Source organism: Cheilinus undulatus, linkage group 23 (genome assembly GCF_018320785.1).
Source record: "Cheilinus undulatus linkage group 23, ASM1832078v1, whole genome shotgun sequence".
NCBI lineage: Eukaryota > Metazoa > Chordata > Actinopteri > Labriformes > Labridae > Cheilinus > Cheilinus undulatus.
In genome coordinates, this window is record NC_054887.1 from 1,505,987 (window position 1) to 1,526,073 (window position 20,087).

General features: G+C 41.2%; 1 protein-coding gene across 3 annotated transcripts in view; it reads left to right on the forward strand.

The window, feature by feature from the left end:
* Nucleotides 1-20,087, forward strand: part of LOC121505528 (mucin-2-like) — a 40,790-nt gene that overhangs the window by 19,705 nt on the left and 998 nt on the right. For 2 of the 3 annotated variants that reach the window (XM_041780932.1, XM_041780933.1), the window contains exons 23-42: nucleotides 981-1,172; nucleotides 2,719-2,791; nucleotides 2,873-3,036; nucleotides 3,195-3,351; nucleotides 3,687-3,794; nucleotides 3,992-4,133; nucleotides 4,220-4,248; nucleotides 4,408-6,045; nucleotides 8,180-8,383; nucleotides 10,345-10,586; nucleotides 10,741-10,927; nucleotides 12,907-13,117; nucleotides 13,223-13,389; nucleotides 13,523-13,592; nucleotides 13,692-13,801; nucleotides 13,959-13,990; nucleotides 16,585-16,738; nucleotides 16,860-16,897; nucleotides 17,013-17,120; nucleotides 18,889-18,928. In XM_041780932.1, coding sequence (XP_041636866.1) covers nucleotides 981-1,172; nucleotides 2,719-2,791; nucleotides 2,873-3,036; nucleotides 3,195-3,351; nucleotides 3,687-3,794; nucleotides 3,992-4,133; nucleotides 4,220-4,248; nucleotides 4,408-6,045; nucleotides 8,180-8,383; nucleotides 10,345-10,586; nucleotides 10,741-10,927; nucleotides 12,907-13,117; nucleotides 13,223-13,389; nucleotides 13,523-13,592; nucleotides 13,692-13,801; nucleotides 13,959-13,990; nucleotides 16,585-16,738; nucleotides 16,860-16,897; nucleotides 17,013-17,120; nucleotides 18,889-18,928 — 4,066 coding nt within the window. The remainder of the gene's footprint in view (nucleotides 1-980; nucleotides 1,173-2,718; nucleotides 2,792-2,872; nucleotides 3,037-3,194; nucleotides 3,352-3,686; nucleotides 3,795-3,991; nucleotides 4,134-4,219; nucleotides 4,249-4,407; nucleotides 6,046-8,179; nucleotides 8,384-10,344; nucleotides 10,587-10,740; nucleotides 10,928-12,906; nucleotides 13,118-13,222; nucleotides 13,390-13,522; nucleotides 13,593-13,691; nucleotides 13,802-13,958; nucleotides 13,991-16,584; nucleotides 16,739-16,859; nucleotides 16,898-17,012; nucleotides 17,121-18,888; nucleotides 18,929-20,087) is intronic. The other variant, XM_041780934.1, reaches the window with a different exon arrangement.

Sequence of the window (20,087 nt, forward strand, 5' to 3'; positions counted from 1 at the left end):
AAATGGTCTAAAGAGGCAAAAATGTGGCAAAAAATGAGTGAAAAGTGACTAAAATGGGCAAAAATACATTTGCAAGAGCCACAATCTAAGTGGTGGAAAGTGGCTATTTAAATAAGTTAAAGGTGGCAAAAATGGTCAAAAGCTGCAAACACTGAGAGAAACATGGTGAAAAGGGCAGAACGTGGCAAAAATGGTTGGGAATAACGTTTAAATGAAGACATAAAAGAGACACAAATCATCACAAAAGGGCCACATGTGGCTCCAGAGCCACATGCTGAGTATCACTGGTCTAGACCCTGATTTGTTCATTTAAAATGATACCATAATACTAGAATAAACATTCTGAATTGGCTTTATCACTCCAAAGCTTTACATATACTCAGTTAACACCTTCTTGCACTCTTGGATCAATCATTTGTCTAAAGCAGTGTTTAATTGTCCTGTGTGCTATTTCATTATTCCTGTATGAATCATTTTAAAGGTCACATATTATGCAAAATACACTTTTTCAGGTTTTTCTAACAAAACTATGTGCCCCTGTCCACAATCCCCCTAAGAATCAGAAAAATCCACTCTCTCTCTTTCTCCACCTTTAAGAAAATGCGTGCTGAAACAAGTCGTTATCAGATTTTCCCCTCATGATGTCGTGTGGGGGGTTAGCCCCGCCCCCTGGTTCAGTTGGCCCTCCCCACTTGGAAGAAGGTTCCACCCTCCTCTCCTGATCTGAGAGGAGGATCAGGAGAGCCACATCTATTAAGTCACATCCATTTCCTGAAAGGGGCGGAGTCAGACAGCTCAGTAACATTTAAAGACGCAGACACAGAAACAGAGGTTTTTAGACATGCAAAAAATCAAATACTGGAGTGTTTTTCCAACAACAAACTTCACAGGCATGTTTTGGGGATCTTTGAGACTGATATAAACTTGTCTTAAAAGGGGTCAAACATGTGACCTTTAATGCCTTACGTTATCCTACAAAGGACAAAGTCACCTTGGTGCTAAGTGACATGAGGGTCTCCCAAAGCTACCATGTTGGCGGGATACAGGAGGACTTACAGTACACCATATACACCGTGGGACTCTACATCGTCATCTCAGTTCCAAACAAAGGGATAACTCTGATCTGGGACAAGCACACCCGGGTCACCGTAGAGCTGAGTGCCATGTGGAGGGTAAGATCTCAGGCTTGTTTCATCATATTGTTCATATCCTGTATGAAACATGGTGCCTTATAACAACCTTTGATACTCTGTTTGATAAAACAAAGATAATAGGAACTAGGGCTGTCAACATTAATCACCTTAATGGGATTAATCAAAGCCCACAGTTAGTTTACTTATATTTTTTTAATCACGATTAATCGCATGATTTATAGGCCCTTTGCACACACCATGGTTAGCCACGTGAGTGCTCCTTAATTACTCATTTCAATGGAAAAAAAGTCAGAAATCATCTAGACCTACTGATATTAAACATTTACTAATTACTGTCCCATCATATCCTTTCAATCCATAACACGATCTTTTTTTTTTCTCCATGCTTGAGTTCATTTTAAAACCTACGATCTCCTTGTGAAAGCAGGTCTGTAGTCTCTTACCATTACTTGCAATTTCACACACTGTACATCTGCTGGCAAATAATCAGAGCACTTCCACTGTCCACGCTCCAGTCCATCAGCGTCATGTCCCTGTAGCGCCACTCCGCTCCGCTTCATTTGAGATCCGCTGCAGGTCTATTTTCAGTGCTGGCTGCTGCCGATCCACGTCAATTCCCATCGATCAGAAAGCTAACAGGAAGTCCAAAGTGTAGAGTATCAGGTTCTTTCAAAATAAAACAATGCACAGACTCCCGATCAGAAATCATCACTATATCAACATTAGGTCTTATCCTGCAGTGAGAACAAAGGGTCACCGAGAGGTCAGAGCTACAACGGCGCCATTGATGATGAGGAAAAGTTCATTTTTGAGGACATTTAGCCAAAGAATTTTACATAAATCCACAGATCATTTAAGCAAACATTAACCTTTTAACTTCCTAATGTACTCACCCAATCATGGAAGCAATAATATCATGGACTTATGATGGAATGGATGATAAATTAACTCCCAAAGGTAAAATATTCCCCTGTTGGCACACTATTCCTTCATGAACTCGCAGTTCTCCCATGATCTCTGCCCTCTGATTGTGCCGCGGCACAGCGCAAGGACACGCTTTCAGTGGGCAAGGTCGCTCGCCTTTGGTTGGAGTAAACCTGCGGCGCTTCGGTGTGCAGAGCAGTTGTCGTATGTGGGAATTATGAGTTAGTTCAAGACACTATATGAGTCCAAAATGACTCAAAAACCTTTTGAAATGCAAAAAAGTGGAGTTTTAAAGAGTGATGAAAAAAGGTGTGATTAACTACAGGAATTCTGAGATTAATCGCGATGAAAAAGCCCCAATAGGAACTTAATTTTACATTTGAAAGTCAACATTTTTTAAGTGTTCTTGCTCAAATTAAGCATTGCTTGACATTTCATTTATTTGAAAAGCTAATGCCAACATCTGTGCACAGACTTAGATTTAAACATTTCTGACATAATACAAACATTGTGTGTAAATATTCACCATTACTGATGTGCTCATGTTCCCCAAGAGTAATGACTTCCTTTACTTTTAAATATTATTTCATAACTTTATTTAAAAATTATAAATAAGTGTTTTAAACCAACTGTCCTGCAGAACAAAGTATGTGGCCTTTGTGGGAACTTTGACTCCAATGAGATGAACGACCTACAGAAAAGCAACTCAACTGGTACAGCTTTATCTCTTAGTCTTATAAATCAGAAGTACTTCTATAACTGTGATGAAAACTCTAACATTAATCTGTATTTAGTGATGTCCAGCCCCCTGACATTTGGCAACAGCTGGAAGGTTCCTCCTTGTTCAGATGTATTAACTGAGATATTTCCATGTGAACGCCACTCCTACTGCTCCACTTGGGCTGATCGCCGCTGTATGATCATCACAGGAGACACATTCAAAGACTGCCACCTCAAAGTACGTATTTTATGTTTGAAACACGTATGTCAGGGCTTGACTAAGGGTCTTTTATTGCTTTTCAAAGTTACATTTGCAGCTTTTGTGATATAAAGCCTTGTTATTGTTGGTTAGTAAGACTAATAATTGCTTTATCTTTGATGCTCTAAAATTTTCAGGTGGATCCAGAGCCATACTTTCATGCATGTGTGCAGGAATCCTGCTCTTGTGAGTTTGAAGGAAAGTTCCTGGGTTTCTGCACTGCTGTGGCTGCCTATGCAGAGGCCTGCAGCGACGTGGGCGTGTGCATAAACTGGAGAACGCCGGATTTATGTCGTAGGTTCAGATCATTTCAAACCATTCAACATCTTCAAAAATACTAGGATTGTGTTTTTTCTTAGCGAGTTGAGTTGAATATTGTTTCATAGTCAGTACTTGGGTAATTAGAAATAAAATATGTGAGATGATGCAGATACTTTATACGGGGTTTTATAAATATATGTTTTTCTTTGTCAGTATGAAGAGGACTGTCAAAATATAAGATACAAAACTAAATATTGAAAATACAGCACACAAAACTTCTGATTAAAGTGTGTAAATCATTGGTGAACATTCAGAAATCTAACCTTTAATTTGGTCTGTAAAATTAAATCTGACTATTTCACTCTCAGCTGTCTACTGTGACTACTACAATGAGCAGGGCCAGTGCAGCTGGCACTACGAAGCCTGTGGTCAGATGCTCATCTGTGGCAGAAGCAGCTTAACTCACAAGCTGGAAGGTAATATTTAAGTCAGCTAAAAATGTATTTATAGTTTTATTAAGCTGTTGAACTTCAACCAACTTGATCTGGGTGTAAAATTATAGCTACCTAGATGTCTCCTAAATGTTTTTGTTCTTGTCCAGGTGGAAGGTCTTTTACAAATTAACTAAAGCTGTCTGCTCCCACTGTCAATCCGAATGTTTACTCTTGAACAGGTTGCTACCCGAGATGTTCAAAGGCTGCCCCATACTATGATGAAAATATTGGTAAATGCACTGAATTGAGAAACTGCTCCTGTTATTTTAATGATACCATCATTCAGCCTGGAGCAGTAGTGCTGATACAGTCTACAGCCTGGTGAGTTGGGCCTCAGTATACCTCAGTATGTATTTCTAACATTGTTGACAGGATTTTGCTTAACACTTTCTGATTGTCCTTGCCAGCCGATGCCAGAATGGAACTGTTCACTGTTGTAAGTACACCTTCTCTGTGTTCAAACATACATCATGTGACCAACTACTGATGCATATATACAACAAAGATTTAAGGGAAGCTCTTCTGTAATATTTTAATTACTGGAGGAATGCTTTCTAAGAATCTGTTTTCAAAATGCCATTCCTTTCTAATTCAGTAGCGCTTCCTACCACCACCACACCACCACCAACTACTGCTGGACCAACTGAGCTTCCTACCATCACACCACCACCAACTACTGCTGGACCAACTGAGCTTCCTACCACCACCACGCTACCACCAACTACTGCTGGACTAACTGAGCTTCCTACCATCACACCACCACCAACTACTGCTGGACTAACTGAGCTTCCTACCATCACACCACCACCAACTACTGCTGGACCAACTGAGCTTCCTACCACCACGCTACCACCAACTACTGCTGGACCAACTGAGCTTCCTACCACCACGCTACCACTAACTACTGCTGGACCAACTGAGCTTCCTACCACCACCACGCTACCACCAACTACTGCTGGACCAACTGAGCTTCCTACCATCACACCACCATCAACTACTGCTGGACCAACTGAGCTTCCTACCATCACACCACCACCAACTACTGCTGGACCAACTGAGCTTCCTACCACCACCACGCTACCACCAACTACTGCTGGACCAACTGAGCTTCCTACCACCACGCCACCACCAACTACTGCTGGACCAACTGAGCTTCCTACCACCACACCACCACCAACTACTGCTGGACCAACTGAGCTTCCTACCACCACCACGCTACCACCAACTACTGCTGGACCAACTGAGCTTCCTACCACCACGCTACCACCAACTACTGCTGGACCAACTGAGCTTCCTACCACCACACTACCACCACCAACTACTGCTGGACCAACTGAGCTTCCTACCACCACACCACCACCAACTACTGCTGGACCAACTGAGCTTCCTACCACCACACCACCACCAACTACTGCTGGACCAACTGAGCTTCCTACCACCACACCACCACCAACTACTGCTGGACCAACTGAGCTTCCTACCATCACACCACCACCAACTACTGCTGGACCAACTGAGCTTCCTACCACCACACTACCACCACCAACTCCTGCTGGACCAACTGAGCTTCCTACCATCACACCACCACCAACTACTGCTGGACTAACTGAGCTTCCTACCACCACGCTACCACCAACTACTGCTGGACCAACTGAGCTTCCTACCATCACACCACCACCAACTACTGCTGAACCAACTGAGCTTCCTACCACCACCACGCTACCACCAACTACTGCTGGACCAACTGAGCTTCCTACCATCACACCACCACCAACTACTGCTGGACTAACTGAGCTTCCTACCACCACGCTACCACCAACTACTGCTGGACCAACTGAGCTTCCTACCATCACACCACCACCAACTACTGCTGAACCAACTGAGCTTCCTACCACCACCACGCTACCACCAACTACTGCTGGACTAACTGAGCTTCCTACCATCACACCACCATCAACTACTGCTGGACCAACTGAGCTTCCTACCACCACCACGCTACCACCAACTACTACTGGACCAACTGAGCTTCCTACCACCACCACGCTACCACCAACTACTGCTGGACCAACTGAGCTTCCTACCACCACACTACCACCACCAACTACTGCTGGACCAACTGAGCTTCCTACCACCACACCACCACCAACTACTGCTGGACCAACTGAGCTTCCTACCACCATACCACCATCACCATCAACTACTTCAGCAACTACTACTTCACCAACAACTATTAGTGAGTCATCTACTGCTGAAACATGACTAGTAATACCTACCAGCACCAATCAACCAATGATAACCAATGCAAATATGCAAACTGTCCTTAAAAACCAACTCTAAACCAAAAACTGTAGCGATTTTTAATATTTAAACCAGTTCTAGTAACTCTTACAAAAGTGAACAAAAGAGTACAAAGTTAACAACAAGCACTAAATCAACCTCACTGCTGACGACCACAACAAAGCTCCCCAATACTGAGTCTACGCACACTGCTACTACTGCACAGAGTTCCAAATTATTATGCAAATGATATATTTCTCTGGTTTTCCTAAATAATAGATGTAAATTACAGTCAGTATAATTATCAAGTCATCAACCATTAGAACATAATTCAAATTTTACTGAACAAACCTCCCAATAATAACTATTTTCAAAGATTAAAAAAAAAACTAAATGCACTTTTCCAAACTATTCTGAACAACAGAGTTTAAGGACATTTTATAGGTTGTAAAGAACTGGAAATGGTCATTTGTTGAATTTGCAGCATTCGGAGGTCATTTTTACTGAAATCAAAGCTATTTCAATCAAAAACAACAGGCCAAGTTCCATGTTAACATTGGAGCCCTTCTCTGATATCACCTTCACTATTCTTGCATCCATTGAACTTGTGAGTTTTTGGAGAGTTTCTGCTTGAATTTCTTTGCAGGATGTCAGAATATCCTCCCAGAGCTGCTGTTTTGATGTGAACTGCCTCCCACCCTCATAGATCTTTAGTTTGAGGATGCTCCAAAGGTTCTCAGTAGGGTTGAGGTCAGGGGAGGATGGGGGCCACACCATGAGTTTCTCTCCTTTTATGCCCATAGCAGCCAATGACACAGAGGGATTCTTTGCAGCATGAGATGGTGCATTGTCATGCATGAAGATAATTTTGCTACAGAAGGCACAGTTCTTCTTTTTGTACCATGGAAGGAAGTGGTCAGTCAGAAACTCTATCTACTTTGTCGAGGTCATTTTCACACCTTCAGGGACCCTAAAGGGGCCTATCAGCTCTCTCCCCATGATTCCAACCCAAAACATGACTCCGCCCCCTCCTTGCTGACATCATAGCCTTGTTGGGACATGGTGGCCATCCACCAACCATCCACTACTCCTCCATCTGGACCATCCAGGGTTGTGCGGCAGTCGTCAGTCAACAAGACTGTTTGAAAATGAGTCTTCATGTATTTCTGGGCCCACTGCAACTGTTTCTGCTTGTGAGCATTGGTTAGGGGGGGCTGAATAGTAGGTTTATGCACGACTGCAAGCCTCTGGAGGATCCTACACCTTGAGGTTGGTGGGACTCCAGAGGCACCAGCAGCTTCAAATACCTGTTTGCTGCTTTGTAATTTCATTTTAGCAGCTGCTCTCTTAATCCCATGAATTTGTCTGTCAGAAACCTTCCTCATTATGCCTTTATCTGCAGGAACCCGTCTGTGCTCTGAATCAGCCACAAATGTCTTCACAGTTCGATGATCACGCCTAAGTTTTCCTGAAATATCTCATGTTTTCATTCCTTGTCCAATGCATTGCACTATTTGAGGCTTTTCAGCAGCAGAGATCCTTTTTCTTTCCCATACTGCTGAAACCTGTGGCCTGCCTCATAATGTGGGAAGTCCTTCTTCAGTAATTTTCCTTTAATTGGGCTCACCTGGCAAACTAATGATCACAGGTGTCTGAGATTGATTTCAGTGATCCAAAAAGACCTGAAACACAATACCATCCATGAGTTTGGCTGAAAAACCATTATTGAATGTTTATGACACTAAAATCAGATTTGCATAATAATTTGGAACGGTGTGTAAGCATGCATTATTTACTAATGCTACAAAAACATGGACAACAGTGTCAGATCTCACAGAAACATATATACCCACAGATTTATTCACAACTTAATCAGAGCCTATAAAATCACTTTTATCATCAACCTACACTGCAATTAACATTACACCTATAACAACCTGTAGTAGTGCCACTGTCCAACAAGGAATATGTTCAAAAAGTACACTTGCTCTCCATGGTAGTTTATTTGTTATTTTGGTGCTGATTTTTATGAATAACCTGAACTCTGTTTTGATTTTTTTTGTGTCCATGATCTTGTCTTTGCTTACCAGCCCCGTGTGAGTGTAAAGACCTGAAGAGGAAAAAAAGCTGGTCTTGTAATGAGACATGGGTGGAGGACTGCTTCAGTAAGAGCTGTGTCAATAGGAAGATAGAGCTGACTCCGGTGGTTTGTCCAGAGCCAGTAATCCCTAGCTGCCCCAGACAGCAAGTCAGAAAGGTCTCGGATGGATGCTGTGAAACATGGAAGTGTGACTGTAGGTAGATCTTTGTCTCATTCCGTTCATTTGTGATGAATATTTGCCTCTGCATATCTGTCAACATTACTGTTCTGTGTAGGGAAAGGTAGATTGATTTGGGTTTAAAGAACAAAACCTTCATAGAAGAGCATCAAGTCAAAGTAACTGTTAAATCCCTTAAATCAGCCAAGGTGACATCTTTGACCAAAGTGCTAACTGCAGTATGCCTAAAAGCTCAACACAGCAATGTGTTAGCATGCTGACCATTGCTATACTATCTGGACAAAAGTATTCAGCCTCCTGGCTGTTACACCAACAGGGACTGTAATGACATTGTATTCAAATCCATGAACTTTAATATGGAGCTGGCACCCTTTGCAGATATAACAGCCTCCACTCTTCTTGGAAGGCTATCCACAACATGTTGGAGTGTTTCTATGGGAATTTGTTCCAATTAATTCTGCAGAGCATTTATGAGGTCAGGCTCTGATGTTGGACTAGAAGGTCTGGCTCTCAGTCTCTGTTCCAGATCATCACAAAGGTGCTCAATGCGGTTGAGGTCAGGGCTCTGTGCAGGCCAGTCCAGTTCTTCCACACTGAACTCACCAAACCATGTCTTTCCAGTCCTTCTCTGTGCTCTGGGGCACAGTCATGTTGGACTAGAAAAGGGCCAAATTGTTGAAAAATACATCTGCAAGAGCCACAGTCTAAGTGGTGAAAAGTGGCAATTAAAATAAGTTAAAGGTGGCAAAAATAGTCAAAAAGTGGCAAACATTGGGAGAAAAGTGGCACAAAAGGGCAGAATGTAACAAAAATGGGTGGGAAGTGACCAAAAAATAAGTTAAAGCTGGCAAAAACATTGTCAAAGAGTGGCAAAAATCTGAAAAAGGGTGGGGAAATGGGTAAAAAGTGGTATTTAATTGCAAATGGCAGCTTTAATGTGCAAGAAGTGGCAAAAATAGGCAAAAAGGGGCAAACACTGGGGGTAAAGTGGCAAAAATGGGTGATAAATGACAAAAAAATGCGTAACAGGTGGCGAAAATGGTCCAAAAGTGGCAAACACTGTGAGAAACGTGGTGAAAAAGGGCAGAATGTGGCAAAAATGGGTGGGAAGTGACTAAAAAAAAAAGTTGAAGCTGGCAAAATTGTCAAAAAGAGGCAAAATAATGAAAAAGGGTGGGAAAATGGGTAAAAAGAGGTATTTAATTGCAAATGGCAGCTTAATGGGTGAGAAGTGGCAAAAATAGGCAAAAGAGAGCCAAAAATTGCAAAAATCAGGATAAAAGTTTGAAAAATGGGCGAAAAAGCAGCAAACACTGGAAAAACAGTGGCAAAAATGGGTGAAAAGTGGTAACAAAATAAATTACAGGTGGCAAAAATGGTCCAAAAGGAGCAAAACCGTGGCAAAAAATGAGGGAAAGTGACTAAAATGGGCAAAAATCAGCAACAAGGTGGAAAATGGGCAAAATGCATCAAAGAGTGACAAAATGGGAAATAGGTGGGATGTAATTACAAAATGCAGCTTACGTGGGCAAAAAAAGAAGGCACAAAAGGCAGAAAAGGTGCAAAAAATAGCAAAAAGCAGGATAAAAGTTTCAAAAAGAAGTGGCAAAAATGGGTATAACATTTCAAAATAGACATAAAAGAGCCACAAATCATCACAGGAGAGCCACACTTTGAGTATCACTGGTTTAGTGTGAGTTGATGGGAATTGTTTTTGTTAAAAGGTAGTAGCTTCATTATTCATTTTATTCCAGAGGTATTCAAGGACAGTTGAGGGATCTCAAAGGATTTCATTCTTTCATTCTGAGAGGAACTGAACTGTTTGTAGCTAATAATAGATCATTTGATCATCTGTCATAGTTGCTGAGCGTTGATAACAGTGGTACATTTATAAACCAGCCAGCCCAGTCACAATGGCCCATTTTACTCGCATCTATTCCTACTGAAACCTCCTATTCTTACTGTTCTGTCGGTAGGTCGCTGTGATTTATACGGAGACCCTCATTATATCACTTTCCAAGGAGTGACCTTTGATTTCCTGGATGACTGCACCTACATTCTGGTAGAGGAGCGTTCACCACGCCATCATCTCATGATTGCTGTGGACAACTTCTACTGTGTGCCGGGGCTCGAAGGTTCCTGTGTCAAAGGAATCATCCTGAAATATCAGACCAGTGTAGCTACACTCAAAATCATTCCACCTTTGTTTTCAGTAAAGGTGGGACAAAAATCAGATTTCTGTCCTCTAAAGTATTTACTGTCACCATGCCTCCTTGATTCAGAAGTTAATCTAACTATAGAAGTCTGTGAAGTATTTAATGATAATACTGCCTTTTGCACTAACTGTCTGTAACTGATCTAACCTGCTGCAGGCCACTCTGAACAACATGACCATAGAGCCGCCGTACGAGGAGCAGGGGTGGAGGTTTGAGGTCACAGGATACATAGTGTCCATTTATCTCCCAGAAATCCGCTCTTATGTCTCTCTCAGTCCGTCTTACAACCTGGTGATCAATCTGGCCATGGAGCACTTCTTCAACAACACCCAGGGACAATGTGGTGAGTTATGGATTGGAGTAGTAGCATGTGCTTTTTAGAGGTCAGTTTTTGTCAGTAGCATTGGTGCTGGCATCCTGGATTACAGTTACCTTGTTTCAGAGCAGAAAGTATGTAAAGCTATTATTGGGTTGTGATGTTAAGATTACTTATTCATGCCAATTTTAACCACTTTTTAACACATTGTCAGCACTGTTTCTGCTCATTTCTGACACGTTTTCCATTTTCATTTTTTTTTTTTTTTTACTTATAACTAATTCTTGCCAATTCTTAACCATACTTTTTCATACCATTGTCATACTTATCTGGTCTTTTTTCCCCCTTTTTGCCACTTTTTGCCATCTTAAACCCATTTTTGCCAATTTCCCCACCAATTTAGCATTTTCGTAACCCCATTTTTAAATCTTCTTTCCCCTTTTGGCCACTTTTACCCTCTCTTCACCACTTTTTTTTTTTTTTTTTGCTAATACCAACTATACAACTTTCCTTTATTTCTTAAACAATGGCTGAACCATTCTTTAAAAATATCTCATTCTGATCATTTTGACTTGTATTGCAAATATTTGATAAGAAAAAATTACCAAAATGAAGAACATAGGATTTTTGGTCGACTTTTCTAAAAAGTAAAACTGGTATTTTGACAAATATTTCAGGCCAGAGAAATATTGCACCTTCTGCATTTTGAAAACTGCAGCAGGCCATTTTGCGATCCAATCTAATTTTCGATTAATTGCCCTACCCTACTTTTAACCAATTTCTGCCCATTTTTGCAACATGTTTTTTTGTTTTTTTCCCCTCAAAGCTGTCTCAGTTCCTTCTACTCTATTTTGTGGCATCTTTAGGTTTATTCACACCATAAAGTCTGACATTTCTCTCCTAAAATAATTACCTAAAAGGGTCATCTGTTTAAAGAGAAGGGGCTTACATTTAGAAAAAAATCTTCACAAAACTAGAACGTAAATAAGTAAGATTATTTTTTTGTTCATTTGCTAAGAGTGGTCATTTTTCAGGTTAAATATAAAATATGATTATCACAGACTAACTTTACCCTGATTTTCCTCCATGGGCCCTAGAAAGATCTCCCCTTAATCCCCCCTTATAGACGGGCTTTATCATAACAGCTAAAGACCTTTAAACAGTGACACTCAGCATTTGGCTCTTTTGTGATGATGTGTGGCTCTTTTATGTCTTAATTTGAAATGTTATTTCCATTGTTGTCACTTCTTTTTGACACTTTTATCCTGCTTTTTACCCCCATCCCTTTTTTTTTTTGCCTTTTTTGCCACTTTTCGCCCATTTTAGCTGCATAAATACCACCTATTTCCCATTTTGTCACTCTTTGATGCCACTTTCTGCCCTTTTGCCACTTTACCTCAAGTGTTTGTCCCTTTTTGCCTATTTTTGCAACTTCTCACACATTTAAGCTGCCTTTTGCAATTAAATGCCATTTTTTACCTATTTTCCCACTTTTTTTTTCAGATTTTTGCCACTTTTTAACATTATTTTGCCAGCTTTTACTTATTTTTTGGCCACTCACCCCCCACATTCTGCCCTTTTTCACCACGTGTCTCCCAGTGTTTGCCACTTTTTGACCATTTTTGTGACCTTTAACTTATTTTAATTGCCCCTTTTCACCACTTAGATTGTGGCTCTTGCAAAAGTGTTTTTCAACAATTTGGCTCTTTGGTTTTGCAGGGTTGTGTAACACTGCTTTAAAATCTCACCGATTAAGTGAACTACTATCCCAGTTATTTAGCTTTAAGATGCATTAAAGATTTTTGACCACTAGAGGGCAGAAAAAGACAACGATCCCCACCGGGCAAGTTTATTAGAGTTGTGACTACAATGTGGACCAGCATGCAAAGCCAATTCTCAGGTTATTAAAGCTATTTCATTCTAATGCAGAGCTGCTGTCTTCTGTGTAAGTATTGAATTAAAAAGAACAAATCCTTGCTGAGCTCACCCCTTCATCCTCTTTCCAGGCGTTTGTGGTGGTGGATCCTGCATCCGTAAAGGAGGGCAGATTGAAGATGACAGCTGCTGTGGAAAAACCGCCTATGACTGGGTGTATGATGACCCCCAGAAACCAGCCTGTTTGTCTGCCCCGAAGGATGTGCCCTGTCACTGGGGTACCAGCAGACCCCCTCCCACCCCGTGCCCTGCAAGCTCACTGTGTGAGCTGCTACATCACCCGTAAGCTACACACGGCCCATCAGGAAGTTGGGTTGAAATTGAATTGTTTCCTGAGCTGTTGTATTACTGGATTATTCCAACAAATAAGATTTTCTGTTTCCACAGAGTCTTTTCAAACTGCAGCAGGTTTGTGGATCTGGCTGTCAAAAAGAAGAGTTGTGATTTTGATTCATGCAGAACTGGTGCATGCTCATCCCTGGAGCAAGCTGCTGAGGAATGCAAGAAAGCTGGTTTCTGTGTTGACTGGAGAAGACTGACACATGGAGGCTGTGGTATTAACCTTTGACCCTTCTGAACACTCTTCTGGGATGATAATGTTTGGTTTTATATATTTGTCTCCACACTTTAAGTTTGGACTCGACTGGTTCAAATGTACAAATGTTTTTGATAAATTTCACGTTCCAGACTGGAAATGTCCAGCAGGACTTGTGTACAGAGAGTGTCGTAATAAGCTGGATGACTTCTGCTATGGAGGGTGTGTTAAGTTTACAAAATTCCAAGCTTTCACTCTCTCCATCATTTTGGTTCTGAGATTTTCCTGGATTTTTCTGTGACTTCTGGTTTGTTTCTGCAGAGTGAAGTATCCAGGAGGCTCCTTCGAGCCCAGCAGTGCAGGCTGTTTTTGTCCCAGCGGCCTGAAGAGGGCAGGAGCCCACTCAAACATCTGTGTGTCTGAGTGTCGACGTGAGTAACATGGCCCACAGTGGGGGGCTGACACTGTGACCTCCTAAATCTAGTACCTCAACACTTCTAACTAAAGTAAAAGTATACTTTAAAGACATCCATTTACACATGCCTTCATAGCTAGTATTAACCTATTTGTTGTTTTCTTCTTCATTAGATTGCAAAGGACCACTCGGTGAGCCCAGACTGGTAGGTAGCTGTGGTTCTCAACGTGGGGGTCACCAAACTCTGAGAAGGGGTCACCAGATGATGTTTCAGTGGTTCCAGACTGTATATGTCACCAATTTTTAGGATCATAGATGCATGAAATAAGTTTGATGTTGATGGGCAATTGGTGAGATTTTTGCTAAAATCAAAGAAATGTTTGAAAAATCTGTAAAAATAAGTCTGAACACAGACCTGCCCACAGATTTGGCTGGGCCCCTGTCAAACCCAGAGAATGGACCCTGATAAACCCAGAGAATGGCCCCTGATAAACCCGGAGAATGGCCCCAGACAAACCCAGAGAATGGCTCCTGATAAACCCAGAGAATGGCCCCAGACAAACCCAGAGAATGGCTCCTGATAAACCCAGAGAATGGCCCCTGATAAACCCAGAGAATGGCCCCTGATAAACCCAGAGAATGGCCCCTGATAAACCCAGAGAATGGCCCCTGATAAACCCAGAGAATGGCCCCTGATAAAACCAGAGAATGGCCCACTTAAAAACACAGATAATGGCCCTGATAAACCCAGAGAATGGCACCTGACAAACCCAGAGAATGGCCCCTGATAAACCCAGAGAATGGCCCCTGATAAACCCAGAGAATGGCCCCTGATAAACCCAGAGAATGGACCCTGATAAACCCAGAGAATGGCCCCTGATAAACCCAGAGAATGGCCCCTGATAAACCCAGAGAATGGCCCCTGATAAACCCAGAGAATGGCCCCTGATAAACCCAGAGAATGGCCCCTGATAAACCCAGAGAATGGCCCCTGATAAACCCAGAGAATGGCTCCTGACAAACCCAGAGAATGGCCCCTGATAAACCCAGAGAATGGCCCCTGATAAACCCAGAGAATGGCCCCTGATAAACCCAGAGAATGGCTCCTGACAAACCCAGAGAATGGACCCTGATAAACCCAGAGAATGGCCCCTGATAAACCCAGAGAATGGCTCCTGACAAACCCAGAGAATGGCTCCTGATAAACCCAGAGAATGGCCCCTGATAAACCCAGAGAATGGACCCTGATAAACCCAGAGAATGGACCCTGATAAACCCAGAGAATGGCCCCTGATAAACCCAGAGAATGGCCCCTGATAAACCCAGAGAATGGCTCCTGACAAACCCAGAGAATGGCTCCTGATAAACCCAGAGAATGGCCCCTGATAAACCCAGAGAATGGACCCTGACAAACCCAGAGAATGGCTCCTGACAAACCCAGAGAATGGCTCCTGATAAACCCAGAGAATGGCCCCTGATAAACCCAGAGAATGGCTCCTGACAAACCCAGAGAATGGCTCCTGACAAACCCAGAGAATGGCTCCTGATAAACCCAGAGAATGGCCCCTGATAAACCCAGAGAATGGCTCCTGACAAACCCAGAGAATGGCTCCTGACAAACCCAGAGAATGGCTCCTGACAAACCCAGAGAATGGCCCCTGATAAACCCAGAGAATGGCCCCTGATAAACCCAGAGAATGGCTCCTGACAAACCCAGAGAATGGCTCCTGACAAACCCAGAGAATGGCTCCTGATAAACCCAGAGAATGGCCCCTGATAAACCCAGAGAATGGCTCCTGACAAACCCAGAGAATGGCTCCTGATAAACCCAGAGAATGGCCCCTGATAAACCCAGAGCAGGGGCCTACCCCGGTGGGGATTTTTTGACTATGTCAGTGCATTTGTGTGTCATCAGTAGCATTGGTGCTCGTGTCCTGGCATCAAATTTCCTCATTTTAAAACTGTATAGTATGCCAAACTATTTTTGGGTTCTTCTCTTGAAAGTATTTATATGTGCCACTTTTTAACCACTTTTCCCACCCAATTCTGCCACCATCATTTACCACTTGTGATCATTTTGAGCAATTTTTTTCACTTTTTTGCCACTTTACACCAACTTTGTCACATTTCAACCAGTTTTATCAGTTTTTCCCACCAATTTTTGACACTTTAAAAATATTTTCACCACTTTAAACCCATTTTTTGTCAACTTTAAATGCAATTTCACCACCATTTCTACAACTTTAAAGCCAATATTGCCATTTTTAACCCTGTTTTTGTCACTTTAACCCATTATGGCATATATTGTGTCACTTGAATCCAGTTTATGCCAGTATTAGTCACATTCTGCTACTTTTAAAATCCAATTTCACTACCATTTTCACCAATTTTTTATTTATTTTTTTTACCCATTTTTGCCCCGTTCGAATTCTGTTTTAAGAAACTGGATTTACATTTTAAGTACAGATATATAATATGGTAAAATTAATAAAAAAGGATTCTTGTTGCTTTAATAAGAGTTAATTATTTAGGTAAATAAATAAAATATGGTTATCATAGCTTAACTTTACAATGGCCCGTGATGTTCCTGACCCACATAGGCTCTCCAGTTTGGCTGGGTCCCAGAAAGCTCTTCTTTTTGGAGTCACAGGCTGAAAAGTTTGAGAACCTCTGGTTTAATGTGAGAATTTTAGTTGGGATCCCTCTGGTGTCTAGACTTCATCTCAGTTGATAAAGTAATATTCAGAATAGTTTGAGAATATGTGCAGAACTTTTTTCATTTCCTTTCCTGCCTCCTAGCCAGGTGAGGTGTGGCAGTCTGGCTGTCACCTGTGCACATGTAACAACCAGACCCGGACAGAGGAATGTTTTCTAAAACCTCTGGAACCGCCTCCGACCTGTGGCCCTGATGCTGAACTGGTTAACACCTCTTGCTGTGGAGATCTAGCCTGTTGTAAGCAGTAGTGCTTTATAATTGTCCATAATGATTATAGAGTAGAAAATATGACATTTTTATCTGTTTAAAACTTAACTCATGAGTTTTGAGATTACTAACTTCCTGTTTTATATTTCAGTGGAGAAGACATGCATATATAATGGGAAAACGTATAAGGTTTGTTATTGTGGACTTAGAGTCTCTCAGCTTAGAGGAAAACTGAATTTAAACTGTTAGTTAGTAGTTATTTAATCATTTATATACATGATGAATATCTGTACTGTGTTTACAGATGGGAGACAGATGGAAGGATGCTGCCCATCCCTGCATGTCATTCCTCTGTAACAAAGATGGCGTTCAGACTGAGACTAAAGTCTGCCCCACAGAAAACTGTCAAGAGGTACTCAACAGCTTTTCTCTTCCATCAACAGTCTTAGCACAATATTGCACTTATTACTTTTAAAATCCCAAGATTTATAGCAGCTATGGATGTTTTTTAACCCTTAGAGCTCACACAGCACAGATCCGTGTTGCAGGCACATCTCTTTATAAATCACTTGGCAACGTTTAAACCTTGAGTCATAGACACTTCATTGTTTTTTTTTATCTGAAAGCTCTCTGTTGTGCCTTTCTAATCATGTCCTCCATGCATTTGTAGCTCTTACAGAATATTTTCTAGTGAGTCCTGAACTTGGCTGACTTTCTGGGGTCTCTGAGAACGGTGTAGTCGTCAATAAAAAGAAGTGACAAGTTTATAAAAACATTAATAACTTTCGAACCATAAGTCGTAGACAATCTTTTTTTCCTCTGAAAGCTTACTTTCTTTTCGATCATTTGCTACCCTCGATGTCTCCGTAGCCCTAAAGTGCGCCGTTTTAGCGAGCCCAGAACTTCATTGACTTTTCGGGGTCTTTACAGATTGAATCAACATTGTTAGATCTGATGATAAGTGTCTTTTTATCCATTTTTAATCAATTTTCGTTCACTCACTTCAGCTTTTTGCCCAGGCCATCACTATTTTGTTTACTGCAATGCATTGTGGGAGTTGCAGTCGACCAGTTACGTCTCTACTGCTTTGAGGAATGGCACAAATGAAGCAACTGCAAAAAAGTGCATGGACCTTTCCTTGTATATATGTACATATTTTGAAAACTGTTAGTCACAAAATGTTTCTTTTTTTCACTGTTGTGTCCCCAAAAAATGGAGAACAAGTCTGTGTGAAGAAAAGGCTCAGTCACTGATGTTTTCTGGGTGTTATAAATAAAAATCTGAGTTTTAAATTCAGATTTGTTTTGGGGTTTTTTCGTCTTTAGAGTCTGATACTTTTTAAAAATTCAAGTGACATTACTGTAGTAGATACAGAGCTTAACAAATGTATTAGACCATCCTAACCCTAACCAAAGTAAGGTTTCTGCCACAGCTGTCCTAAATTAACAGCATTGGTAATTACCAAAATCATTTTTATGTTTCTGCAATGGTTAATACACCAATATGTAGAAGCTCTTTAACCCAAATGATATTTTTAATGCTAAAATAGAATTATTATTGTTATCCATGAATTTTAAAATTTACTGATTTACAAAAAAACTGAAAAAAATAGTAAAGTACATTAATATTTCTTGATTAATGTGTCAAATTATAGTTATTTACTGTCATTCCTGAAGAGAAAAATGAGTTTTAGTGGTTGAATGTTATGTTTGATTCATTTCTGACTTCTCAGAGAAGCCCAGTGAGCCGGCTCAAATTTGGGTGAATTCAGTTTGAAATTCCTCATTCCTGTTCAAAATGGTAAAACGTGGAGGGCTCACTGAAAATGAAAGAGTCCGCATTAAAGCACTTCATGATGCTGGATGGTCTCTGAGACAGATATGACAGCTGGTCTAATACATTTGTTAACCACTGTATGTTCTTAATGCCCAGTTTGTCCTGAAAAAAGGATGCACAGAGCATGACAGGGTCGATGTTTTACAAGCTTTTTAAGACAAAAGTCCAGACGAGACATGATGGTAAAATAATAGCCGTGAGCTCTAAGGGTTAAGTAGGATACCTTTCCTCTTGGTTAGAAAGTGGAACAGACCATGAAGTGTTTTAGGTGTTTAAAGAGAAGATGTGGCATTTTCAACATAATGCAACAAAAATAACTTTGAGCATTGTAATTTATTCCACAGCAGGACAGAATTTGGGATGACCAACACTGCTGCTTTACATGTGAGTTAACTTCCTGAGACTTTCACTACCACTACAACTAACATCTTTGTGATGCTTCCATATTCCACTGTCAGTTTAGCTGTTCTTAAAACTGGCCCTCTATGGCCACCATATGTCCGGAGCTTAATCCCGAACTGAGCAAGCGTTTTTTTTTTTTTTGGCTATCATGGAATAACTTAAAATGCCCTCATAGAGATTGTAGTGTATCCACAGCCTGTCCTCTTCAAATGTTACGTTTTCCCATTGACTTTTAGCTCTTTTCTGATTGGTTCTTTTATATGAATGACCATTTCCTCATCCAGACTGGACGTTGTCATGTCACCTTCTTTAAGGCCGAGTGACAACTTCCCCATTCTCTATCTCCCTCTTCCTCTTGTATAAAATTAGCTCTCTTTTCATTCTTCTTTTTCTCACTCTTAAACTGTGGTAGTAAAACATGGTCCAAAAGTGGCAAAAACATAGCAAGAACAATAGAGCAAAGTAACTAAAATGGGCAAAAAGCAGTCAAGAGTGGCAAAAATGGCCATAAAAAGTAGGAAAAAGGTGGTATTTAATGGCAAATGGTAGCTTAAGTGGATGAAACGTGGCAAAAAAATGGTGAAAAGGGGCAAAAAAGTAGTATTTTCTTTACCCCCCTGTTTTGTTTCTGCTGGCTTTTTTGGGTCCCATTTTTAACAGTTGTGACATTTTTCATTGGTAAACCTGCGGTCTTTGGCCGAGCTGTTTTCTCCACCGCATCTGTAGCATTTTAGGTTAATCACGGTGTCTCTCTCTCTCCGACAGCAGCCTCTGCTGTATCCTGTCTTCATTTATACCACAGAAGGAATCACCAAAGTCTCAATCCTGCGCCAGCTTTCTCAGTTCTGCCACACTTTGCATATTACTCTGGTGCCCTCTGTTGGCACTAAGATGCAATAACATGACACAGGGGAAATCCCTGATGACATTTTAGGCTTTTATTGAAAATCTGTCCATATTTATGAATTTTTATGGCATCAGTTTTGAACCAGTACACCAAAAAATTCTTCTTAGAGGAGTCAAGGACAACTGGAGCAATGGTGTGGCGTGCAATTCAACACAGACACGCATCAATTAAAGTAGTAAGATGACAGTCATTTAGAACTGATGAATTTCTCTGTTTTATTTCCTGTCATTTTTT